General features: G+C 40.6%; 2 protein-coding genes and 1 non-coding gene across 6 annotated transcripts in view; 2 read left to right on the top strand and 1 right to left on the bottom strand.

The window, feature by feature from the left end:
* Window positions 1-140: 140 nt before the first annotated feature.
* Window positions 141-10,066, bottom strand: coro1b (coronin, actin binding protein, 1B). Of its 3 annotated transcripts, none has more exons than XM_016671075.1 (12): window positions 9,807-10,066; window positions 9,510-9,696; window positions 7,330-7,535; window positions 6,999-7,121; window positions 5,985-6,114; window positions 4,711-4,892; window positions 4,455-4,574; window positions 3,856-3,960; window positions 3,628-3,773; window positions 2,105-2,162; window positions 1,645-1,983; window positions 141-1,540 (listed from the first exon to the last, which is right to left on the bottom strand). In XM_016671075.1, exons 3-12 carry the CDS (start codon window positions 7,531-7,533, stop codon window positions 1,418-1,420), a joined length of 1,530 nt encoding a protein of 509 aa, XP_016526561.1. In that variant the 5' UTR covers window positions 7,534-7,535; window positions 9,510-9,696; window positions 9,807-10,066; the 3' UTR covers window positions 141-1,417. The 3 variants fall into 3 exon arrangements, with proteins under 3 accessions (XP_016526561.1, XP_007551287.1, XP_016526562.1); XM_007551225.2 differs by having other exon boundaries at window positions 9,510-9,678; XM_016671076.1 differs by lacking the exons at window positions 9,510-9,696; window positions 9,807-10,066 and adding an exon at window positions 8,796-9,342.
* Window positions 10,067-10,919: 853 nt separating this feature from the next.
* Window positions 10,920-11,007, top strand: trnar-ucu (transfer RNA arginine (anticodon UCU)). The gene is given in 2 exon segments: window positions 10,920-10,956; window positions 10,972-11,007. It is a non-coding gene; the product is annotated as a tRNA-Arg (tRNA).
* A 766-nt stretch (window positions 11,008-11,773) lies between these two features.
* The window catches only part of LOC103137478 (oxysterol-binding protein 1-like), a 17,682-nt gene continuing 5,603 nt past the window's right edge, over window positions 11,774-23,852 (top strand). For both annotated transcript variants that reach the window (XM_007551227.2, XM_007551226.2), the window contains exons 1-12: window positions 11,774-12,102; window positions 14,056-14,232; window positions 15,076-15,284; window positions 16,697-16,865; window positions 17,046-17,157; window positions 18,161-18,344; window positions 18,534-18,651; window positions 19,271-19,328; window positions 19,450-19,614; window positions 21,810-22,055; window positions 22,475-22,595; window positions 22,879-22,982. In XM_007551227.2, the coding sequence (XP_007551289.1) occupies window positions 14,096-14,232; window positions 15,076-15,284; window positions 16,697-16,865; window positions 17,046-17,157; window positions 18,161-18,344; window positions 18,534-18,651; window positions 19,271-19,328; window positions 19,450-19,614; window positions 21,810-22,055; window positions 22,475-22,595; window positions 22,879-22,982 (1,623 nt within the window). In that variant the 5' untranslated portion in view covers window positions 11,774-12,102; window positions 14,056-14,095. The remainder of the gene's footprint in view (window positions 12,103-14,055; window positions 14,233-15,075; window positions 15,285-16,696; window positions 16,866-17,045; window positions 17,158-18,160; window positions 18,345-18,533; window positions 18,652-19,270; window positions 19,329-19,449; window positions 19,615-21,809; window positions 22,056-22,474; window positions 22,596-22,878; window positions 22,983-23,852) is intronic.

The raw sequence follows: 23,852 nt of genomic DNA, 5'->3' as shown, positions 1-23,852 counted from the left end.
AATCCAGGAAATCTTCTCAAAGTTGCCTTTATCACAGCAGCGCACGCTACTGTTTACTTGCACTCAGTCGGCTTTAAGGTGAAATGAACTGCAGCGAGGCAACAAGCTAAAGAATAATATTGCACTCTCTTAACCAGACACATATTGTATGGGATATTTTATTAAGAATGACAAGTTGGGTTAAAAACAAAGTCCATTCATCATCTATTTAACAATTATTACACTCAAACACAGTATTTCCAAGGGTAATCAGAGCTAGAACTGATCACAAACACTTGACCATGAAGGGAACATTAGCGTAAACCGAAAGGCTTTTTCGTACAAAACATGAAACAGAGTCGAGTTGACCGTTACACCGTTGTCTGGCCGAACCTGTTGTTCGTAGCAGTGTTAGGAGGTCAGTGCATAATTAGAATTAAAGTATTAAAGGGCTCAACTGGAATGTAACGCTGTTATCCTACAACTGACTGCTACGTAAAACACACAGTAATGCCTCTAAATAAGGAACATTCACAAAAGTACGACTAAAACGAAAGAAACGGAACTAAAAGTGCCTCGCATATTTGCATATTGATGCGTATTTTGCTGAAACCAAAAGGAAAATAGTGTCATGTTAAATTCCTGTTGACTGAAGCTGCTATCAATGCGTATGTGTAATTCCAATCAAACACTTAAACCTCAAAGTGACCTATAAAACACAGTCGCTGCTCTTAACACACAAAATCACCAGCGCTCGACCCGGTTCCTTTACTGCCACAAGACGGGATGAAACTACATGTAAATACTCCACAACTTTCTCACCGCCCATCGCTCACGTGGTTCTCACTGTTTGTACATTGAGATTTTAGGTTCGTACATTTGAGCAGAGCAAACTATAGAAAACAGAGGGAGAACAAAGCCCAAGTCATGTAAAAAGTCGAGCCACGACTCAACACTTTTGCACCTCAAACTACCTGAATAATAAGCCCTAGAGGTGACATTTATGAATGTCCGCCAGGAAAACATACGTATTGGAGGTAATTAAGATGCTTTGCTTTAAATTGGCAACCTTCGGCCGAGTCAGCAGAGCTCCCCATTACGCCTATTATGACCTCTTGTGTTAATTTAAAGGAGTCATATCATTGTAACTCCTCTAGTCTTGCAGAATCAAAGCATTAATTTTTGTTGCAAGATTCAATAACTGCTACAAGATCCTATAGTTTTGCTATAAATTTCACTCTATGCAGATGACACCGTATTTACTAAAAAAAGAAAAATCATCTGGGAAGTACAGCCTTAATCACAGCAGCTGGAAGCCACTGTGATTCACAGTCTTTACACAGTTTTTTACACTCACAAAGCATTAAGAAGGTATTGTTAAGACTAGTAAGGCTACAGTCTATCGCTTCTTCGGGAGTGCGGTAAGTTTTACGCCTCCTCACACGTCGCCGTCTTCGATCCGGGTGAGCTGCCTCTCCAGCAGCTCGATTCTCTGGTTCTGAGCGAGCACGACTGCCCGTAAGGCCTTCATCTCCGCTAACAGTTCGCTCAACATTTCATCCTGAAACCAAGGAGAACAGCAAATCAGAAAGCAGGCTACGAGAGCATAAAGATGATCCCCTGTGGCTGTGCCGACGGTTTAAAGCATTAGGAAAGGATCTTTACCTCTCTCCTCGGCCTCTCGGTATTTCCATCCGTCTCCCTCGCGGTCGCCCGTGGCTGCGGCGTTTCTTCTTCCACTTCCTTGGCGGCAGAGATAGGCGTCGGTGTGGGAGCGGCCGCTGCGGTTGCTGCCGTGGCGGCGCCCCCGGCCCCGGAGTCCTGAGAGCTTAGCTTGGGCTTGCTTCTGAGGGTGTCTCTGTGTTTGGAGGGAGGAGCCGCGTACCCTCCGCTCAGCGAGATAAGCAGGGGCGCCGCGTCCTGTCCGGCGATCCATTCGTCTGCCAGCAGAGCCGGCTCCAGGCCTGCAGTGTCTGGGTAAAGGTCTCCCTGGAAGAGATCTGACTGGTGGGGCAAAAATTTAAACATAGTGAGAAGAAGTGTGGTTGTTTTTTCTTTTTTTCTTTCTTTTCTTCTGTACATTAATCCCAGTAATATTCTTTTAAAGGCTGTGTGTGCGACTTACTTTACGTGGTACGGTCATAGAAATGGGTTCCACTTTCCTTTCATGCAGCTTGTAGAACCTGCAGGTCGACAGGAAATTAATAACAGAACTGAATAGTCTTAGTAGTTCTATCTTGATGTAGAAATAAGGCTGAGTGGAAACTATATGCACTTTGAAGTGGCATAAATACACCTTAAGTCAACTTTTGAATATTTTTGAGGAAGCAGATGAAGTTTCATGTGATAACTGTAGCATAATTTTGCTCAGAGAACTGTAAACCACACGGAGACGTTTTGCAATATCAGTATTTTTGCATCAAAATGTGAGCGACCATGATTGTACTATACGTGGCCCACAGCATGACTCTACCAATGAGAGTCAGCAGGAAGGCATGCAAATCAATTTAATGAGCAGAAAGAAGAAAAAAAAACTTGTAACACAACTTCCCACATACTTAGTGGCACCAGTAAAATAAATTATTGTTTTACTGGAGTGACATTACTTCATATTAATTGTTTTTTTTTTTTTAAGTCCTATTGACATCCAATCTAAATATCTGAGTACATTCAGTCAGTTGGGGTAAGAAAATCTTTAACATAAGAAATGGCAGATGAGTGTTGTAGACCTGTCACAATTTATTTAATGATAAATTAAAACAAACTCAATCATTTCCATTGGCATGATTTATTTTTCTGTCTTTCTGCCAAAAACCGGTGGATAAAAGTCTTCAGCTTGGTGCTTTGGTCTCAGCCAGCCCTTATTTTGAAGGACAGATTTGTTTACCAAGGCTTCAGAATTCATTTTATTTGTTGTTTTATTTATTTATTTTTGGATATTTAACGTGTCTTCCAGTTCATTAGAATTGAAAGCTCATCTTTGAGAATGTGTTCTTGCATTATTATTTTGCCGTAACCATTATATTACTTAAAAATTGTCTCAAAAACAATATTATTGTTTATCGCGATAACTTCTGGAATAATTAATCGTCCAGTAAAATTTGTTATCGATACAGGCCTGGTGTTAAGTTGGAGACTAACAAAGAAGAATAGTTACTCATCTAAAGATGGGGATAATAACAGTTAGAGCAATAACGAAAAAAATTCAAATCAATCTGAAATGTGCAAAAGAAAAAAAAAAAAAAAAAAAAGAAAAAAAAAGAAGCTGGATGAGGACCGAAGCTGCATGCTGCAACCACGCACAGTGTGCAGGATGCTCACTGTTAGAAACCTGCAGCGTAGGGTGCCATGTTTGCATCATCAAGTCACCTTAACATCCACAATATAGCATGCTACCACATGCTAACCAGTTCACTGAGAGGCATGTCAGGATAACGACTTTACTTTGAACTTCAGTCAAATGGGAGTAAGATTAAACATTTTAATGCTTTTTACGAAATCTTTACCAGTAGAGCCACGGATGCAGCGTGATGTATGATGCCTCCAGTGAAATGTACTCGCCTGTTTCTGCAGAATATTCTAAACATAATATTCCAAATGATTACAGCAAAAAAAAAAAAAAAAAAAGAGCAGCTTTAAAGAGCTAACCTGGCAATTTCACACTTGTTGACATCCACGCCTCTTTTACAGAGAAACCCCGCGCCTCTCTGAGGCTCCTTACTGCTGTATAAACTCAGGAAGTGAACGTAGGGAGACTCATCTGTCACTTCAAAGTACCGGATGGTGCAGTCCCCCTGAAACGAAGAGAAATCAAACTCAGCCGCTTGAAAATGGATGCGAGGCTGCGTTCTGCATTTGAAGCTGTTACGCGTTTACCTTCCCACAGAGGTAGACCATGTTTGTGTCGGGGTCATAAAAGGGAAGGAGAACTCCGTTACTTGTGTCCATTTCTTGTACAGCCATTGGCTCAGAGAGATCTTTCTGTAAAAACAAAAACACACCAAACGCGTTACAGGGGAACATTAGGAATTAAAATACGGAGATGTTCTCTGTCGAGTCTCAGGAGTCTGAGTTGTTTTGCATGAAAGGAAAGAAAGGGTAGCGACTTCTAGATGTTACAAACACACCCGAAAATACTTCCAGCAGTAACTGCAGCAAAAAGTGTTTCGACAAAAGCATCGACACAGATGCGCCTAATTAAATAATAATAAAAAAAAGCAAACCCATGTATCATTTTCCATCTCCTTCTAACTTATATACCACTCTGAGTTGGTCTATCATGTAAAATAAAATAAAATAAAATAAAATGTAGCCTGATGTCATACCGTCACAAAATTAGGGGGAAAAAAACATGGATGGATGCTTTTATAAGGGACTGAATAGCTGGCAAGCGATCCTGCAAAACAACATTTTCTGCTGTGAAACTCCACTGAGTTTGTAAACGGCTTCGGAAAGCCGATGTGGTGGAGACTTACGGCGTCCCACAAAGCGAGCTGCCTCTCACTCATGCGGCTGAAGCCCGTGGTCAAAATTTTCCCATCGGCGAGGAAGACGGCTCTCATGGGCCTTGTGCCATCATGGACCTTTTCTCTGACCTTTTGGGAGGGAAGAGAGGCTGATAACAGACTCACACACACACACACACAACATGAGTAATGATACAAATGTTTCCTACATGTCTACACACACAGATATAAATATTCATGTACATGCATAAAACTGTGACGCTACCTTCAGGACAGCGCCGCGGCGTGGGTCGATGATGCGCAGGGCCTTGTCCTTGCACACGGTGCACACGGCGCTGCCGTCCTTATTCCAGCTGACGCTGTAGATCAGGTCCGGGTGGGCGTCGGCGAGCTGGTACACGAGTTCGCCCGTGCCCACGTTCCACACGAAAACCACGTTATCGCAGCCTAGACAGACGGCCGACAAAGAAGCTTGCTTAAAATCAAAAGACGGGGAGTCGAGGTAGAAGTTCTCGCCTTTGAAGCATCGTGGTGAAATATACACACGCGATATTATTTTGCATGAAAGTTCAAACTGTTTTTTTTTAGTTTTTTTTTTTTAGACATATTTCTGGATTTTCATCAAGGAGGCAAAAATTGAAATTAGACACTTGAGAGCAGAAACCATGAAATCGAACGAGGCGAAGTGGAAGCTCGCCATGTCCAAAGCTAGAGTTACTCGGACGGATTTCAAACGAAACGAAATCTGGCAGCTTCGGCATGTGTTCGAAACTGTAATTATTCGTCGGGTTATTTACGTTCTCCTTTAATCTCGCTACATGTTAATAAATCTCCAAGAAGGGAAATCCTATTCCCCGCCTTCATTATGCAGCAGTGTTGGACCTGGCCGCTGTCACTGAACACCAAGCAGGAAGAGAAGAGCAGCTCCTCAACTCTCACTTTCCACAGAACTCACGCAAAGATACAGAAAAGTCTATTTATAAGTTGTATCAAAACAAAAAAAGATTAGATAATATAAATATTAAAAAGTTTGGATTACAGCAGAACAACCTTACAATAGAAAACTGAGCAAAATCTAACCTTTACATTGAATTGTGATTATTAAAAATGTTCTTACTTTACTTCAGTAGGATACTTCTGCATTTATAATATTGTTACAATAATCGGGGTGGATAAATACTTATTTTAAGCAAATGCATGCTTATTATAATTGCAACAAAACCAAATATAACAAATATCAAATAGTTTCACTCTGGAGAATGCAGAAGAGAACGTACTCTTTGCGTAAGGCGGGCCTGTGCTAACCTTTGAGGAATGGCTAACAAGAACGTAGCTACTGCGAATATCACAAAAATTCAAACAACCTCAGCAGTGGCTGGATGAGGACATGGAGTTACGTTGCTACAATAACACAGAGGAGGAGGAAAAGTCACTATTGGTTGATGAATAACCTACAAGTGAGCTATGGGGAAAAACACTTCCTTATCCGGGGCTCTCAGCCAGGGTTAACGAGAACTGGACAGTAAAAAATGATCCCACCTGCAGTCAGTAGGATGTTGAAGGCACAAGGGTGCCAAGCCAGGATTCCCACTCTTTTACTGTGGCCCTCCAGGGTCACAATCGGGTCAGTCATCGGGCTGGTCAGCCCGCCGTCGGGGATCTGCCACACCTTCGAAGGACACAACAAACTCGATGTAGTGTTGCACCTCTGCAGTGCTTCTCGTCTTGCTCTCTCACGTCCTTCTTTCTTTTCTAAAGCAGACCTGATTAGGCCGAGTCACTCGAGACCCAGCAGTGTGCAAAAATAAAACCGTTTATCTGTTTTCCTTGCGGAAGTGGATAACATTACTAGTTTCTCATATTGAAATTACTATAATTTTACAAGAACTGGTCCTGAGAATGAATGCGATGTTACTTTGAGGCTCATAATAATTTATTCAAGTTGTTCTTGTTCCAGGTTAGAGCGATTATGTAACGTCCACCGTGAAAAGGATTTCAAAAACAAGAACTGGAAGAATATTCAGAGTTCTAGTTGTCGATTTGAGCTGAAGATTTTGGAGCTTTATCATCCATTTTACACATTGCAGACGAAGCAAATCACCACCATACTTGGCAGTTTGCATTGCGTTCTTCAGTTTGGAAAGTCTCACTGTGAGTCCTCCAAAAGATTTCCGGTTAAACAGCTCAGTCTGTGCCTCAACTGCCATCAAACTTGCCCTCGTCAAGTTTACAGTTAAAAGATCACTTACTACAAGACTGGGGGACAGTCTGCATACAGTTGAGCCTGCATGCACAGTTTTGACAATGTGAGGAGGAAATAAAGCGACGGCAAATTCCAACTTCTGCAGCACAATCCTTGTTTCTAAAAATGTTTTGTTTGTTGCATCCTGGAAAACAAGTTCCTAAGAAAGCCTCTGAAAGCCCAGAATAATAAAACCTTAACTGTACATCTTAAAACCTGGCCGTTAACTTGTGGTCGTAAAACTTGCCAGTGGTTGATCTGAAACCAGCTGGTGAAGGGCCACAAACCACCTCCGCATGAACAACGCTTGCCTTCACTGTGCAGTCCTCTGAGGCACTTGCGATGATGTTGTCGTCATGGGGACACCACTGGATGTCCAACACAGGCGCCGCGTGTCCGCAGACCGTGGGGCAGGACTGGTCGATTCTGCCGCTCTGTTTGGAGAAAACAAAAAGCTCAACTCCACTGACCTGAAAGGCTGCATGCATTACAGTACAGTGCCGTACAGTCTGGACTGCAAAAGTGCTTCGCGTGCATTAGTTTGATACAAAGGGTGATGTCATAGCGAAGCCTTTTGGCTCGAAAGGCACGTATTGATCCCCGGTTTTATCGGATACGGGACGCTAATGCAGACGGCCAGACCTTGCCGATCGGAACGACGAGGAAGGTGCCTCCTCCCCCCGCTTCGATGATGACCGCGATGAACTTGGGGTTGACGGCGCAGAGGGGGCCGTCCCACGTCACCCGGGACACTCTGACGTCGTCGAGGCAGTGCTCGGCCTTCCAGGCCTGAGCGAAGACGTGGCGAAACTTGCTCTGCCGGACCACACCTCTACGGAACGACATCCCTGCGGACGGATGGATGAGGAAAACACTGTTAGAGCGGAAAAACGTGGAGACATTCATTTATGTGATCCGACTTGACGAAATGTGGTCTACTCGTCAGGTTTTGTTCCGCTGTCAGCAGAATGTAAGCTTGCTAAATGTTTGAATTAAATGTTTTTTTCACTATATATTTAGATATATGTTATATATAAGCAAATGGGTCTTCAGAATTGTTTTTATTTTATTTTTTAAAGGCAATGACTTTAATTTGCTATTGATTTCAAATAAAATTTGTGTTTTTATGCATTTGCCTCTATAGTTGTGTATCTAAATTAATACTTTCTAAAGCTAAATACTCCAGAAAGAAACTCCTGTCTTTCAAGGTCCAATATCCTGCAACTTTTAAATACTAATTACCCTTAACCAATGTCTGTGGAGGGAGAAAACAGGGCTGTCAAAACATCAGGCGAATTCTTTTGTGCTTAGACTTTGTCCTGGGAAAGTACAGTCAAGACTGAGTGGACGAAAACGGCACGAGCGGACCAAAACATGCTGGGACAGAGGAAGCAGAAGGGGGTGGGGGTGGGTGGGCAGTGGAAGCTGCTGACCTCCAGCTAATGCTCTGCGGCTTGCAAAGCAAACATGAAAACACACAGGAAGGAGGAAGTCTACGGCGAATCACCAGACACACACCTGGAAGGTTTTCGTGTCATTAGGTTTTTCTGTGAAGGGTCGACGCGAAGTAGAGCAGAATTATGAGTGGCGAGGTGCACATTTGTGTTAAATCTTTTTAGTCTGATACCCCTAAATAAAATCAAGTGCAGCCAGTTGCCTTCAGAAGTCACATAATGAGTAGACGGTGTGTGATTTTATCTGGATGTAAATGCATGTTGTGAAGGCCTGAGATTTGTTAAAAAAAAAACAAAAAAAAAACATTGCAGAACAAACAACATCATTATGACCAAGAAACACAACAGACAAGTCAGGGAGAAAAGGTATGGAGAGTTCGACCTTTCCCCACTTCTTACCCTGTAACTACTGACCCCCCCCCCTGCACCAATCCCATGGCAACCTTGTAAGGAAAAGTGGGCATAGACAATGGATGGATGGATAAATCGGAAAGCAACATCCCAAACTTTGAACACAGAGGGCTGAAAATAGAAGACTACATCAACTCTTGGTCGTCCACCAGGTGGGAGAATTTGTTTATTTGCAATAGGCAATGTAAAAGGACAGCAAACACCAAGAAGAAGATGACAACAACTTTGAACTTTTTGACCTACATTTAAAAATTAGCACCCTTAACACCCCGGTTCACACACTAAAAGCGTGGTGGCATTTCAGGAGCTGCAAAAGCTTCTGAAATGCCAGAGCGGAGTCTCTTCTTCAGACTGGACCATAAACCCTAAACATACAGCCAGAACTTCAGTGGGACAGTTTGCATCAAAGCATATGCATGTTCTATAAAGGTCTAGTCAAAGCCTAGACCTACAGCCTAGACCTGTGGAGAGATTTAAAGTTGCCGTCCCTCTCTAACCGATCTGCCTTTGTCTGAGCTATTCCGCGAAGACAGACCGGTAAAGACCTACCTAGTCCAACAAAATCATCTATTTTTCCGTTTCACAATTAAAAATTCTACGAAAAACAAATTGTGGCCGTAACGTGGCAAAAAAGAAAAAGGCTCAAGAGATATAAATACGCATGCAAAGCACTGTTATGCATAATTTGCAAATGAGGATGCTATTGCTTCAAAAGCCTGCAATATCCTGCTCTATGTAGACCATATTCTACGCGTTTTACTCTAACATCACCAAGCTTGCATCAATTCTCATTGTTTTTCCAATTGTAATAACGAGGTATTTAAATACAGCATCTCGACATGCAAAGAGCGAGTAGGGGAATGAGCAACAAAGGATGGGCGTTACAGCGTGGTTAAACCAATAGTGAGACGTTTTTTAAAGAGGAACGCTCCCATATTTTAGAGGACAGTAACGTACCTGGTTTTTTTTTTTTTCCCCCTTCTTCAGCGATCGTGCTTAATTGGAAACAGGATCACCAAAGGCTGGTGGCAGGCGTGACAGGAGGCCAATAAAATAATCCGCCGCCAGCAGCAGTAACTTAATCCCCTCCCGTGTCCAGGCAGGCGTCCGTGGCTATTGCGCAGACCTATAATAAAACATGACGCTGGATGAAGAAGAAAAGAGCGAACATGCCTCTGTTGTAAATTTCAAGCATTCCAAGCCACTCGGCTTGGTTTTATTGAAAGTCTGCTGCAGGAAAGGAAATGTTCTAACCTCAAAGACCATGTCCCGCGCTGGTAAAGCCTAATAAATAGTGCACAGCGACGCTGAAAGACCCCCCACCCCCTCTTCTATTGGGAAGAGATGCAAACGCTCCGTCCTCCCTGTGCAAACGCCTGGTTTTGGAGCGATGGATTGAGCGGAATCCCAGACACTTCCGCTCCTGGGAGGACACATCAAAGATTAGGTGGGAGGACAAGATAGCTATCTCCCATTGGCTTTCCTGTGTGTTGGGATGTGTCCCTGCACCCCTTCCCCCTCAGGCCGCGCGTCTACACTGGGAATTACGGCCGCGCTGTGACTTCACAGTGCATTCAAGTTAAGTCGTAAACTACGTGATCTATTAAAAAAATAATACAATATTAATACATCTTTTTAATATTACTATGAAAAAAACTTCAGGTCAGTTCAAACTTATTAAAGACAGTATCCTGATCCTTAGCAGAGATAAAGAAATAGAAAAAAAAGGTGGTGGTGGTGGGGGGGGACCGTAGACTTAAATTTAACATAAAAAAGTTTATCATGCTGACCTTTTTTTTCTTATTATTTCTGGGTCAATTATATAATACAGCGCAATCATTCATGTCATATGTTGAATAAAAATGTTGATGACACTTTATTACTTTCTTTAGTCAATATTGATAATCCAGCATAGCACATGACTTGAATGCATCACGGAGGTAAAACGCGGCCGTAAAACGCTGTCTAGACGCGCAAACGTTGGGAAAAAAATTTATGAAAATCGAAAAGGTTTTGCTGTCACACATGTGAATGAAAACAAAGTTTTTCGGGAAAAAAAACAGTTGTCAATTAGAAAAAAAGGAACTGCAAAGTCACATTTTATTTTACCACCGTGGACGTGGACTACATGTTATTATTATGATTCGTTTATGTGGAGCTTTAGCGCCACCCTGTGTATTATCTTGGCGATACATGTGGGATTACTTTACCACCATACAGAGCAGTATTCAGAAGGCGATGTTCTCACCGACATTCTTTTGGAGGTTACACACAGCAGGAGCTACCTTTTCTGTAGAATCACAAACTGTTCCAGAGAAATTATTGCGTTTCGTTCAAATTTAGCAGTGCTCGTCTGTATCAACAGGTGGCTCCGTGGCGCAATGGATAGCGCATTGGACTTCTAGGCAAAGGCGAAGTGATTCAAAGGTTGTGGGTTCGAGTCCCACCGGAGTCGCTTTTTGGCGAGACAGAAAAGTACCTATTACTTTTAATTAAGTTCTTTTAGCGGTGTATTCAAATGCATGTTTAAACACACATTATTTACTTTGGTAACAGATCTATAACTACAACCCCCCCCAAATAAATTTAAGAAAAGAGTTAGTACGAAATTAAATGGTCGTACCGACTATGCGTCTATTCGTTCCTTTGTGGGGAACCGATGATATTCTCTTTGCCTCGTTGCCACTGCGGTTAATCTGTCACAAAGTAATATAGTTTTATCACTCCCATAAATGTCTACGAGCAGTCGCTTAGGTATTTTGTCATATAAGGGTTTAGATCCAAAAGGTATGGAAATTAAGTTTTATACAAATTGTTCACAAATAAAAATTCATCTGAATTGAATTACAGATGAGATCTAGCCATTTATTCATTAATATTTTCTTCCTAATTTACGAAAATATCGTTTGCCACAGGAACATTCGTGATGACCAATGTTTTTATGACTAGGGTTACTTTGTTTGTTTGCCACTCCGTAAGAAATGATTAAACCAATGCTACCGCTCAGTAGTTGGGGAGTTTTGTGAAACAAAATTTGAAATAAGCTGAAAATGTATTAGTGACAGAATCCGAAAAGAAACTCAAACTTTAACGGGACCTCATATATGTGGTTTAATGTAACATGTATTATCATAATGCATTATAAAAACGTCAGTTACCTACATAAATTAACTTCTGTGATTGAGATAATTTGAGGGAAAGTAGCAGCGTTTCCACACGGGCTTCAATGAAGTTGCACCGGCTGTCTCCTACAAGCTAATGTTAGGCTAGTTAGATGTAGCCAGCTAGCTTTAGATTATTATCATCGTACGCAGTAGTACGGTGAACATTATAAACAGTACTACTGAAGGACAACGATTACATTTCATAGGCCAATTTACTGAAAGTGACACCGTTGTCGTCGTCAACGTCCTCTGAATTATTTCCAGCTTTAGCCGAGTCGTATTAGCCTGAGTTAGCTCGGCTAGCCTGGCAGCGTATGGGGCGTCAGAGCTAGCAGTGACTTCACTGCCTGTCTGGTTTCCTCATCTGGCATTTTGGACACGTCAAGGTAAACATTCAGCCGCCAGCGAATTTCAGAGCTAGCTACTCTTTGAGCAAATTAATATCCTGCGCTGTATTTCGCCTGCATTGTTTAAATGTCAGCAGGTGAACCATGATCAAAGATGTCAGGTTGTTTCCCGACTTTAGCTCTTGTTAGCTGTAAGCGGACATCGGCGCAGATTTTAAAGTTTTTTATCTTCTGTCAGGACAGGCTAGCTCCTGCAGGTCAGGCTCGTTTCTGCTTGAACAACTTCATCGAAAGTGTGGTGTCACTGTTCATTTACTTCTTTTCGTTGGCGATGGACCTTCACCAGCTTAGCATTTGTTATATTTTGACTTAAAATTTAGCAATATTCAGTTTTAAAATCGCACAATGAGCCGTAGATCATTTATATAATTCAAAACAAATCAATGGCAGGCTTCATTTAATTTATAAGCTAGATTTTTTATTTATTTTTTTGCTAATTAGTAAGTGCTCTTGAATTCAGTACTACATTTTTGAGTAAGAATGGTCAAACGTGAACGTGTATTGATTCATTAGTTGACCTTTGACCTGTGATACTACATTCAAAGGTAAACGACAGCAACCAGGAACAGAAAAGAAAAACAACTTAAAGCTATTTTAGTTTGTAAACAAGACTGGAATAAGAGCTAAAATGGTTTATAACAAAAGTATAACGTTTTCTCAACAACAAGTTGATGGCATGTTTGATAAATAAGGAAAGTGCATTCATAAACTGCCACCTGGAATGAAAATATCCACCTCCCTGTTGAATGTCATGTATTAAAACCAATTAGACAAATTTTACTTAAGAGAAATTTGCATTTTGGATGCACCATTTGCAGTTCCAATCAAAACCCTGTTTCAGTTCGTCACTCAAACAAACCCACTACACTCATGCACTTAAACATTGCATATGCATTTATTGTTCTGGTTAAGTGTTTTGATTATTTATGCATTTAAATGATAATAAAAATATTGTTTTCTTGTGTTTGCCTTAATATTGAGGAGTATATTCAGAAATGCACAGATAAGATATTTTGTGGTCATTTTCTTTTGATGGCAAAATAAGTCTTTTCTGTTGTTTGGATAAACTACAAAATATTTCTAGTGAATTAAAGCTTCTTTATTATTATTATTATTATTATTATTATTTCAGCATCATTGATAATCACCAACCTCTTTCAAATATGCACTGTTACAGTGCGTTAAGAATAAAACCCACCTAAAAACAATTTCAGCGTGCACCCTGTACAAGACAAATTATATATATATATATATATATTATTTTTTTGGCAGTTGGAAAATGTGTAATGTGCTCCACATGTTTGTATTTATGTTACAACATATTTTGACATTTATTTTGGGCCCTGGTGGTTTTGTGGACCAGCCGACCTCTATGAAATATGAGAAGTTAGGACCTTTGATCTAGATAAAATGACTCTAAGAGACATCATGTATGTAGATATTTTTATTTCCTTCAAATCATCAGCTGTCAAAGAAGGTGCATATTTGATCAGAAACATCTGTAGAGAGCTGTGACACAAGCAGGATGGCTAGGAGATGAATTGAGCTGTGCCAACATTTTTGAAAAGTAGATTCTAAAAAATGAGTTACTTTAATTTTGCTCGCATGGAGAGGTTGTTGACCTGTCTGTCCTGATCCCAAAAACAGAGAAGTGAAACATGCACACATCTGCACTATGTGGATGACAAAATGTGACTACTACTAAGAGGGGGAAAAAGAAAAAAAAAGTCCCAGTCAGCACGTAACTTACTCCCATGCAGACTTATAACGGCTGTTAAACCATGTTAATCTTCCAGAGAAAGAAAATGTTCTTTAAGAGCAAATCGCTCTTCTTGGCTGCTGTTACTGCTGTTGAAAATTTTGAATCTTAGGATGGTAATTTATTTTGTTTTTATTTCTTTTTTTAACTTTTTGGACATCTTCCTTTTCAAGGTCTATTTTAAATCTGAAACCTGATTTCGGGGGGGGTGTGATGTCAGAACCGAAGAGCCCTACTCCCACCCCGGCCGGCGACACGTACAAAGGATGGGTCTTCAAGTGGACAAACTACATCAAGGGTTATCAGCGAAGGTGGTTCGTTCTGAGCAACGGCCTGCTGTCATACTACAGGTGAGGCTTCCTTGCAGAAAGCATGTCAGGAAAAACATCGGCCATCTTAGGCCACGTTCACACAGCGGGCAGATGAAACCCGTGTCCAACCTTTTCCAATATTTTCATCCTCCGAAAAGCTCAATGTGGGCCGCTTCCATAATTCTGCAGCAGAAGAAGCCAGATGCGGTAAAGCTGAAAACCAAAACGATGAACTTGTGAAAGAAGTCATCACTTAACAATCCTGCCACTTCTGGTCCAACTGCGCATTCAAACAGTTGCAGTCAATGCTCTATAAAAGGTCGTTGTTATTAGTTGTGCTTCCTTTTTTTTTTTTTTTTTTTTTTTTTTTTAAGCTTCCTTCATGTTTTACGATCTTGTGACAATACCGTCGGCTCCCGTTGCTGCATAACTTTAAAAATTGATCCACAGATGTCGACATCCATTATTACTTCTGCAAAACGATGCACCGCTGAGTGGCGCCTACGTTCTTCTGTGCATGCGCTGTGTGGCTCGTTTGTTAACGCGAGTCTGACTGTGGTCAAATCATTCAGAACAACCGAGTAAAAACAGAAAATCAGATTTCAGCAAAAATTGGAATCGAGCATCAAGACCTGCTGTGTCAATATAGCCTAATTTCTTACTTATTACATCCTCACTGATTCACCTATTTTTTTTTTTTTCTGTCATATTTACCGTTCTGATTTAACGTCTCCTCTAATATCTAACAATTACAGCTCATAAATCTGAATTGAGGTCTGATCATATCAGACTTAGAGTTTGAAATGATTTTTTTTGTCTAAAATCCAAATTAGGATTTATGTTGTTTTTTTTTGTTTTGTTTTTTTTTTCTTAAATCATTAGGACCCAGGCTGAGATGGGTCACACGTGTCGGGGCACAATCAACTTGGCCACAGCGGTCATCTCCGTAGACGACGCCTGCAACTTCGTCATCTCTAACGGCGGGGCTCAGACGTACCACCTGAAGGCCAGCTCCGAGGTGGAGCGCCAGCGGTGGATCACTGCGCTGGAGCTGGCCAAAGCCAAGGCCGCCCGCATGCAAGCCGAGTCAGGTAGGTCAAAAATGCATTTTTATCCAGGCCAGAAAAAAATATTTGATGTGGTGAAAATCATATCAAGTCGCCCTCATGATACGAGGGCGACTTTCATCTTGCAAATATGACAAGTTTTAATATTAATTAAGCAGTTTACATCGGCCCGTCTGTGTGTTCCCAGATCAGATCGTCTGGATTTAGTGCGAGGGATAGACGGCTTTGGCAATTCAGCCGATTTTAAACTCTTAATCTGGTGAATCCTCCTGGTGTTACCATGTTAATAGTGGCTCTCAATAGCAAACGCATTCGATACAGCAACAAACTCTTTCAGTCTTTTGAAGTGATGCAGGTTCCTCAGAGTTTAACTGAGGCTCACACCAGCACTTCTTAGCGTCTTGTGTTGTGAGGCAGAAAACGAGGCATCGTGGCCCGGTGAGAGAATATGGGATGGTCTGATGAATCTGAAAGTTTGAGCCAAATATATGTTTTGTAGAACCACGTTTCAAAAGTACATGCGGCTTTTATGACAGCTTTAAAACAAATAACCGCACAGTAAATGGTGATGCGTTTACACACACGGCTGCCCTTTTAGAGTGACTTAACTTCATGCGTACGTCTTGTCGATTGCACCGTTTCTATGTCAGAAAGTTCAGCTCTTTACAAGTAATTTTTTTCTACGTCAAAGAAATGATAAATTACTTGGGTTCTCTTTTTTTCCGTTTGGGCACGAATGTTTAGGAGCATCAGTGAAGAGGACTGAATACACAACATATTAGATTTTTTTTAATGTGATAAATGTTAAAGATCATGAATCAATTTCTCTACACTTTACAATTATCCATTACCATGTGTGTCTTTCACATAAAATTACTGCAGAATACTTTGAAGTTTGTGGCTAAGCATAAAAAAAATATCAAAATGTTATGAATCCTGTTGCAATAATGTGTAAAAATTAAAAGTCATATGATAAATATGATAAATATAGCTATTATTCCAAGTGAAGATCCCCCCTAACAATATTTAAATGACGTCAAACAGAAAATCTGTACCTCATCACTTTAAAGATATAAATATAAGTTTAAGAGTAGTCATAACAGATCGACCAGGTCCCTTCAAGTCGAACAAAAAGTGCGTTTATTTGTGCTAGTTATTAAAATAACTTTAAAACTGTTGAGACTGTGATCTGTGACGAGCTTTTACCCTTTAATAAATGTCTTCCAGGGGTTATAGCTCTCCTTGGTGGTCACAAACAAAAAACGTTTTTCTTGTAAATTCTCAAACTTTGTCTTTATAACAATCATTGAACAACCACTGAACTTCACCCAAGTAAAGATATTCAGTTTCTTTTCCTTTAAAGTTGCCCTTATATAGCTACATTCTTAACACATTTTCATCTAGTAATTTGTTCCTCTTGCTCTAATTGTGAACAGATGACTCCGGCGACGACTTCTCCCCGTCGTCCCTGCCCGTGGGCGGAGGTCAGGGTGGGGGCTCTCAGAACTCGGAGGTCCAGTCCACTCTCCGAACGCTGGGCAGTAAGGTGGAGGATCTCAGCACCTGCAACGATCTGATCTCCAAGCACGGCTCTGCCCTGCAGAGGTCAGTCTAACGCAGCTCATCGCACTGGAGGAAACTCTCTCTCTCTCTCTCTCTCTCTCTCTCACAGACCGTCTGGCTTGTTTGTCCGGTTCTACTCCTGACTGAGCAGCATTCCACAGCCTTAAATGTCAAATAAAATACAGGATTTCGCAAATCTTTCTTGACCTCGTCGTATTTCAGGTCTTTATCTGAGCTGGACAGTTTACGGCTGACCGGAGAGGCCGGGGATAAGATTCGTCAGGTGACGGAAAGAGCCACGCTGTTCCGGATAACCTCTAACGCTATGATTAACGTAAGTGTCACCTCCTTTGTTCTGTTTGTTTCTATTCACTGCCAGTTTCTATTGTAAATAGAAACTGGCAGTGAAAGTGAGTCATAGCAATAACAATTACCTGACAGCAGAGATTTACAATGTCCATCTTTGAGTTGCGCAACAGACATTGTCACTGCATTTTATATACAAACTTGGTTTTTCTTACAATTGCTTTGGGTTTCACAAAGACTGAAATGATCAATCGAATTAATTGGGGTGAATTGATTATTGAAACGATCGTCAACTAATTTAGCAGTCATTAAATCGTTACCCGGAGTACATGGACTTTGAAAAAATAAGATTTGATGAAAGAACAACATAATAAGAGAAGTAATGGAACCAAAACTGTTTAAAAATATAAACATTTTGCATTTAAGATTAAAGAAAAAAAGACTTTGTCTTTAAATATGTTCTATCCTGAAGTCCTGGAGTGACAGTTTTCGTTTTCACTGGTTCAAGTTATGTAAAATAAAAAAATAAAAAAAATTTAAGAAAGCACCTTTTGCTATCCAATTATTAATCAGTTAATAAAAAAAAAGTCAACAGATTAGTCCCACACTGCATTGTTAAGTGAGTCAGAAAGGACTGAGCTCTTCACGTGTTGTTAGAAGTAGATTTTTATCTGCAGATGCATCTTTTGCTACAAATGATCACCCGTACCAAAGACATGCTACGTTGTTACATTATCGACAGTAAAATTTTCAATTTCCTCCTTGAAAAGGAATTCATTTGTATTTGTTTTTTTTTAATGCATTTCCAGTATTATATTAAAAAGGCTTAAGTGGTTAATTGAAAAATGTACACACTTTTATCTGATTAATCGTCAGAATAATCATTAGAATTATTGTTAGTTGCAGCCCTGGTTTTGATCAAAAGTGATCCTACTTATTGCTGAACTTCTCCTCATCTCTGCTTCTTCTTTTTTTTTTCTTTTTTTTACATTAAAACCCTCCTGGTATGTCCATGTTCTTGGCGGCTGCAGGCCTGCAGGGACTTCCTGGCCCTGGCCCAGACTCACAGCAAGCGGTGGCAGAAAGCCTTGCAAGCTGAGCGAGAGCAGCGAGTGCGGCTGGAGGAGGCCTTAGAGCAACTGGCCAAGCAGCACAACCACCTGGAGCGAGCGTTCAGAGGGGCCGCGCAGGCTCACGCCATCGTGGACAATAAAGGTAAAGCTCTAATGTGAACCGGAGCTTTTCTCTAACTTGCTAATCATCTCATAGCCTCTTGAACTTGTTTTTTTTTTTTTTTTTTAAGCCAGAGCAGGGTTTCCCCACAGTGTATTATAAGCCTGGCGGGCCACCAGGCTTTACTTGTGAAGTGAAAGCAGAAACGAGCCTGTTGTTGTTGCTTCTCAGGTGGTGCTGGGCCGGGAAAAGGTGAGGCGAGCGACGAGGACGATGATAACGAGTTTTTTGATGCCATGGAGGACGCCCCCGAGTTTATAACCGTACCTGCAGACCCACAGTTCCACAAGTCAGTGTCACTGTCTCTTTAAGAGCCTATATATTAATTTCACATATTTACTCATTTGCATACTGGCTTCTTTGTGTTTTTCCTGCTTGTTAACATAATTGCCGTATGACAGGGAAGATGAGATTTCATGGTATGACGGACTAAGCAAAAATAAAGCGCTGCTGCATTCATACAAATGTTTATGACAAAATGGCTGACGGCATTTAAATAGCAGAAAAGCAAATGTTTCTTACTTTTGCTAAAATATAAGGACACATTAACTATTATAGGTAGACTGATTATAAAAAAACTTAGTGATGGTATTTATCTTATTAGTAGGAAAAAAGTTCACCAGCCTTCTTTCAGCCAGCAACATGTTGGGGTGGGGCATCAGTGTTTCTCTAGTTGCTGCATTGAAACAAGGCAAAATATTTTTTCTGACATCAATTAAAATAATGTTGAACCTTAAGGAAAGTTGTTGTGGAATAGTTTGAGTCTATAATTTTTTCCCCCCTATTTGGCATAAAAGGAAAAATGTTTATGTTACTTTAGAATCCATTTAACTTATTGTGGTTTTTATTTACGGCTTACTGTGGTAAAGTAGTCAGAAACTGTGCTGACAGAATCTCTTTCGTTTCAGACGTTCAAGCAGTAACGCGAGCGGGTTGAACACTGATTTGTGTGCAGACGATCAGTCGGTAGGTCCTACTTCAGCTCCTTTATGCACCTGGATTAGTGTTGTTGTACCACCATGTAAAGTCAAATCGGATCAGAGACATCAACACAGATATTCAAACCTTTTAATTTGGCATATTTTAGCTCAACGAGGAGCCGCTCGCGATGAACCAGGAGTCGCCCTCTCAGGACCTGGTGCCGCTGAAAAAGAGGCGAACACGCATCCCCGACAAGCCCAACTACTCTCTGAACCTCTGGAGCATCATGAAGAACTGCATCGGCAAAGATCTGTCCAAGATCCCCATGCCTGTGAGTAACCACGGCAACTGTCGGAGCTGAACTTCTGTTTCTGGCACGGCTTCAATCAGCTGTTAAGAGTTAAAAGGAAAAACCACAAAGGTGATACTCGGTCGCAACATTTTCCTTGTGAAGTGCAAAGAGGGAAGCCACCTGGTAGTGCTGTTGGTTCCTGTATAAACAGAGAGGAGGAAGTTGGTTTCGTTTAATTGTTATCATAAATTGATACCAATATCAAGGATTTGTAGCTGCTGCTTTCAAAGGATGTTCGTTTATTTTGCATAACCTGCACTTTATCATTTAAATCTGACTTTCTGAAATCATTAAGCCTCATTTAACAAAAAATTAAAAAGTGAAGAAATATAATCTAGCTATCAAGTATTAACATAAAGTAGAGCTGGGGAAAAATTTCTTAAAAATAACATCTCCCAATTGTTTTATGTCAGATTTCATTTCCAATTTTAAACATGTATTTTTATTACTTCCTGTTTTTCCTTGGAGGGGGAAAAAAAACAAATGATGGAAAACATCTGAAACTTGCTTATGTTTCAGTCATTCCTTCTGTGAGTTGACGTGAATTCAAAGTCGAAATAAATAGGAGCTTTAAAACATGCATGTCAAATAAGATGGCAGTTCTTGAGCGGGTTATATGGAGTGCAGTTGGTGGAAAAAAATCTTGATTTTTTTTTTTTCTTTTTTCTATCAAATCTTCAAATTATCTTCAAAAACAGTAAATTTGATTAATTGATCAAATTAAATAATCACCCAGCCCTGACTTGAGTTGCTTAGGACATTTCCTGTTTAAATGAAGAAGAAGAGCAAAGGTTATCATTATTTATTTCTTCTAATATGCACTGTGTTATTTTTTCCCCCCAAATAATTAAGTTGTCACTTAAATCTATAATTGTCTTTGTTTATACTTAAGCTTTGTTTTGTTCAGTTTTGTTATTTGTTGATTTGTTAGTTTTTTTCCCGTTGTTTTGATTTTCTACTGGTTCAAGTATATTATGTTTTAAAGTTGTTGTTTTTTATCAGGAGAAAGAAATAATCAACAGTTTACAGTAAAAAAAACTGAAGTGAATAAACTTAATATATATTCATTTAATCCATAAACACACGCTAGAGCTACAAAACAACTTTCTGTAGGCGTAAACAGAACGCCCTGACGCTTTATTCCACCAGCAATGTGACCTTTTAGTTCTTTCATTTGTATTGTTACAATAACACATTTCCACGAATCAGATCAAAAGTCGCCGCCCGGCGTCTTGCATGTCTTGGCAACAGTTGACTTGTTAAATTCCAGTTTAGCCGTCCACAGATCCTCCCCATTTCTGCCAAACTGGTGCAGCGACGTTCCGCTGACTGATCTGCTGCAGAATAGGTTATTAAGCTATGCTTATTCAGAGGAAGTCAACCTGCCCACTGCGTCGGTGCTGGGCCTGACTCGCACGCAAAGATTTTTCCCAGTCGCTGCTTGACGTCGAAACACCAGCCGTGTTTACGTTATATTGTCCTGGGTTTATACAGGTGACATGGCTCTTTATTTCCTGTTGACCCCATAATGAGTAACATTGACATGTGACTGTGCGACTGAATGGAATGGACTAAACACACTAAACACAAATCTGGACTTTAATATTCTTAAAAAGAGGTTAAGAGTTGCAATAATTGTACTGAGAGGGACATTAAATCCAGGTTGGAGCCTCGTCAGACTGAATTAAGATCGGTGTTGATAATCAGTGATTGAATTCAAAATGTGAAGCTCTTTTATTTAGCGTCGAGAATCTTCCTCAATTTGTTAGCTCAGCTTGGCTTTACAATCCTCCCTGTTGCTCTTGCTTCTTTGTCCACCACACTTTTTCCATCCACTAAACTTTTAATTAACCTATGAGAGGCTCTTTTGTGATGATTATTTGTGGTTTACCATCTTTATCTCTTGGAGTACTTTAAAATCAGCGCCCTACTCCTTAATCCCATCATGTAACATTTCTGGATTTAAAAATCTCTTTTTTTTTTTGTCATAGACATTATTGTACTTGAAGTTACGTCATTCTGTTCATCACATCTACATAAAATCAAAGGTTTCACTTTTTAATAAATTGAATTAATTAAAAGAACAAACATTTTAATTGCATCAAATTTCCTGTTTTTTTTTTTTTTTTTCCCCACCTAAAACGACTCTAAGCGCAAAAGTTCCTCCTTTCTAGGTGAACTTCAACGAGCCGATCTCCATGCTGCAGCGGCTGTCGGAGGACCTCGAGTATCACGAGCTGCTGGACAAGGCGGCCAAGTGCCACAGCTCCCTGGAGCAGATGTGCTACGTTGCGGCCTTCTGCGTATCCGCCTACTCCACGACGGTGTACCGCACGGGGAAGCCCTTCAACCCGCTGCTGGGGGAAACGTACGAGCTGGACCGCCGGAGAGAGAGCGGCTACCGATCCCTCTGTGAGCAGGTACTGAACAGCACAAAAGGAAAGAAGGGATTTGATTCAGGGGAAATAATGACAGACGGAAGAGAGAGGAGATGAAATAGTCCGGTAAATGAAACTTTATATCGTGACTGGAAGATAAATGTTCTTCAGATTGGCACAGAATTAAGGATTAAAGCTCGTGTATTTGCATTTAGGCAGTAGAATAGTGGAGGTGCAAATCCTTTAATCTTATTGAAGATGAATGTTTGGGTTTATATTTACTTGTACACATGGGAGTTTCTTTAGTGCAGTTTTGTGGTTGTCATTATCTTCCTAAGAGGAATTTCTTTTAAGAACTGGATGTAGGTTTATCCCAGCAGGGTTAGGCAGCAGGCACCGACGATTGCCCCACAGCAAATTTTTTTTGTTGCATGTATTTATTTATTTTTTTCTTTTCATAGGTGAGTCACCACCCTCCTGCGGCGGCACACCATGCAATCTCTGACCGAGGCTGGACTCTGAGGCAGGAGATTACTGTTGCAAGCAAGTTCAGAGGCAAATACCTGTCAATCATGCCTTTAGGTAAGCGATGATATGCGAGTCAAACACGTGCCTGGAGTTTTTGTGTTTGTTAGCACAGGGTGTGTTTCAGTCGCTGCATTTTTGCAGCATTAATAAAGCATAGAAACCCTTCACAAACAAATGGACACAATGTTTTTTATGCAGGCTGATAATAGCTAGGAAAATGTTTCTGACACGCCCGTTTTTTTTTGTTTGTTTTGTTTTTCCAAGGTATTATCAATCATCCAGTTGTTGTTCTAGCACATTCAGTTTTTCTTTGTGTTGTGTGCGTTTTCTCCCACAGGCACTATACATGCCATCTTTGAGAAGAGCAACAATCACTACACATGGAAGAAGGTTACCACCACAGTGCACAACATCATTGTTGGAAAGCTGTGGATTGATCAGGTGAGAGTGATCGGTGCCAGTGCAAATAAAACAAAGAAAACCTGGACATTAAATAAGATGAACTTGTACCCAGTGACCTGATAAGTTGAATCATTGCCACGTTATTGCAGGACCAGTTTTTGATTAGTCATTAGGAAACATTTCTAGGCTGAAGAACCTTTACCTAACATTATATCTTGACTTATTATCTTCCGTTTTTCTTTCAAAAGAAGAAAAGGACGGGTAGTCATACAGTATTATATGCAATACAAATCACACTTTTTTGTATAGTTTTGCTAGTTCTGGGACTTTTAATCAGGTATGACTCATATGGGTTTTTTTTTCTTTTAATTACGCACTTATTGTCTGTTGGGTTCAATTTTAATTCATACTGACATGGCTGAAAGCAAGTCCGCCAGAGCTGGAGGAATGAGTCTCCTTATGGGTCCTTGAACGTTGTGCCAGGTGGTTGCCAGGGAAATGAATGTAAATGACATTGCTGGCGGATGTTCTTTGTGTTTGTCGCTTCAACCGCCTAGCTGTCATCCCGGATTTACATTACATGCGTCTCCACTTTGCTGTGCACTTCACCAGCAGAACAGAGTTGTTTCTGGCTATCTAGGTTTAGTGAGTCGACAGTTTCCGTGAGTTTGTTGAAAAGTAGGTAACTGATCACAGCGTGTCACCAGATCAAATCATTAACATACAAAAGATCAGCCTAACATTTGACAATCCCTAAGTAAATGCGACTCACTCCAGTTCAACTTGTATATGTTTTTCTACTCCTCGTGACGCATTTTTTGACTGATGCGACTTAAAATCTGGAGTAACTTGTAGACCGTAAAATCTGTAATTAAGACACAATTGGGCCCCAGGGTGATCATTACTCTT

Source organism: Poecilia formosa, unplaced genomic scaffold (assembly GCF_000485575.1).
Source record: "Poecilia formosa unplaced genomic scaffold, Poecilia_formosa-5.1.2 Scaffold41, whole genome shotgun sequence".
NCBI classification, from domain to species: domain Eukaryota; kingdom Metazoa; phylum Chordata; class Actinopteri; order Cyprinodontiformes; family Poeciliidae; genus Poecilia; species Poecilia formosa.
This window is presented reverse-complemented; position numbering and strand designations above follow the sequence as displayed.

What these genes read in the sequence shown, in the direction of transcription:
- coro1b (XM_016671075.1), bottom strand. Translation starts at nt 7,533, where the DNA reads ATGTCGTTCCGTAGAGGTGTGGTCCGGCAGAGCAAGTTTCGCCACGTC. An exon ending in AACAAGTGTGAAATTGCCAG is followed by an intron (nt 2,163 to 3,627) that starts GTTAGCTCTTTA and finishes GTCGACCTGCAG; the next exon opens with GTTCTACAAGCTGCATGAAA. An exon ending in CCGAGAGGCCGAGGAGAGAG is followed by an intron (nt 1,541 to 1,644) that starts GTAAAGATCCTT and finishes CCTTGGTTTCAG; the next exon opens with GATGAAATGTTGAGCGAACT.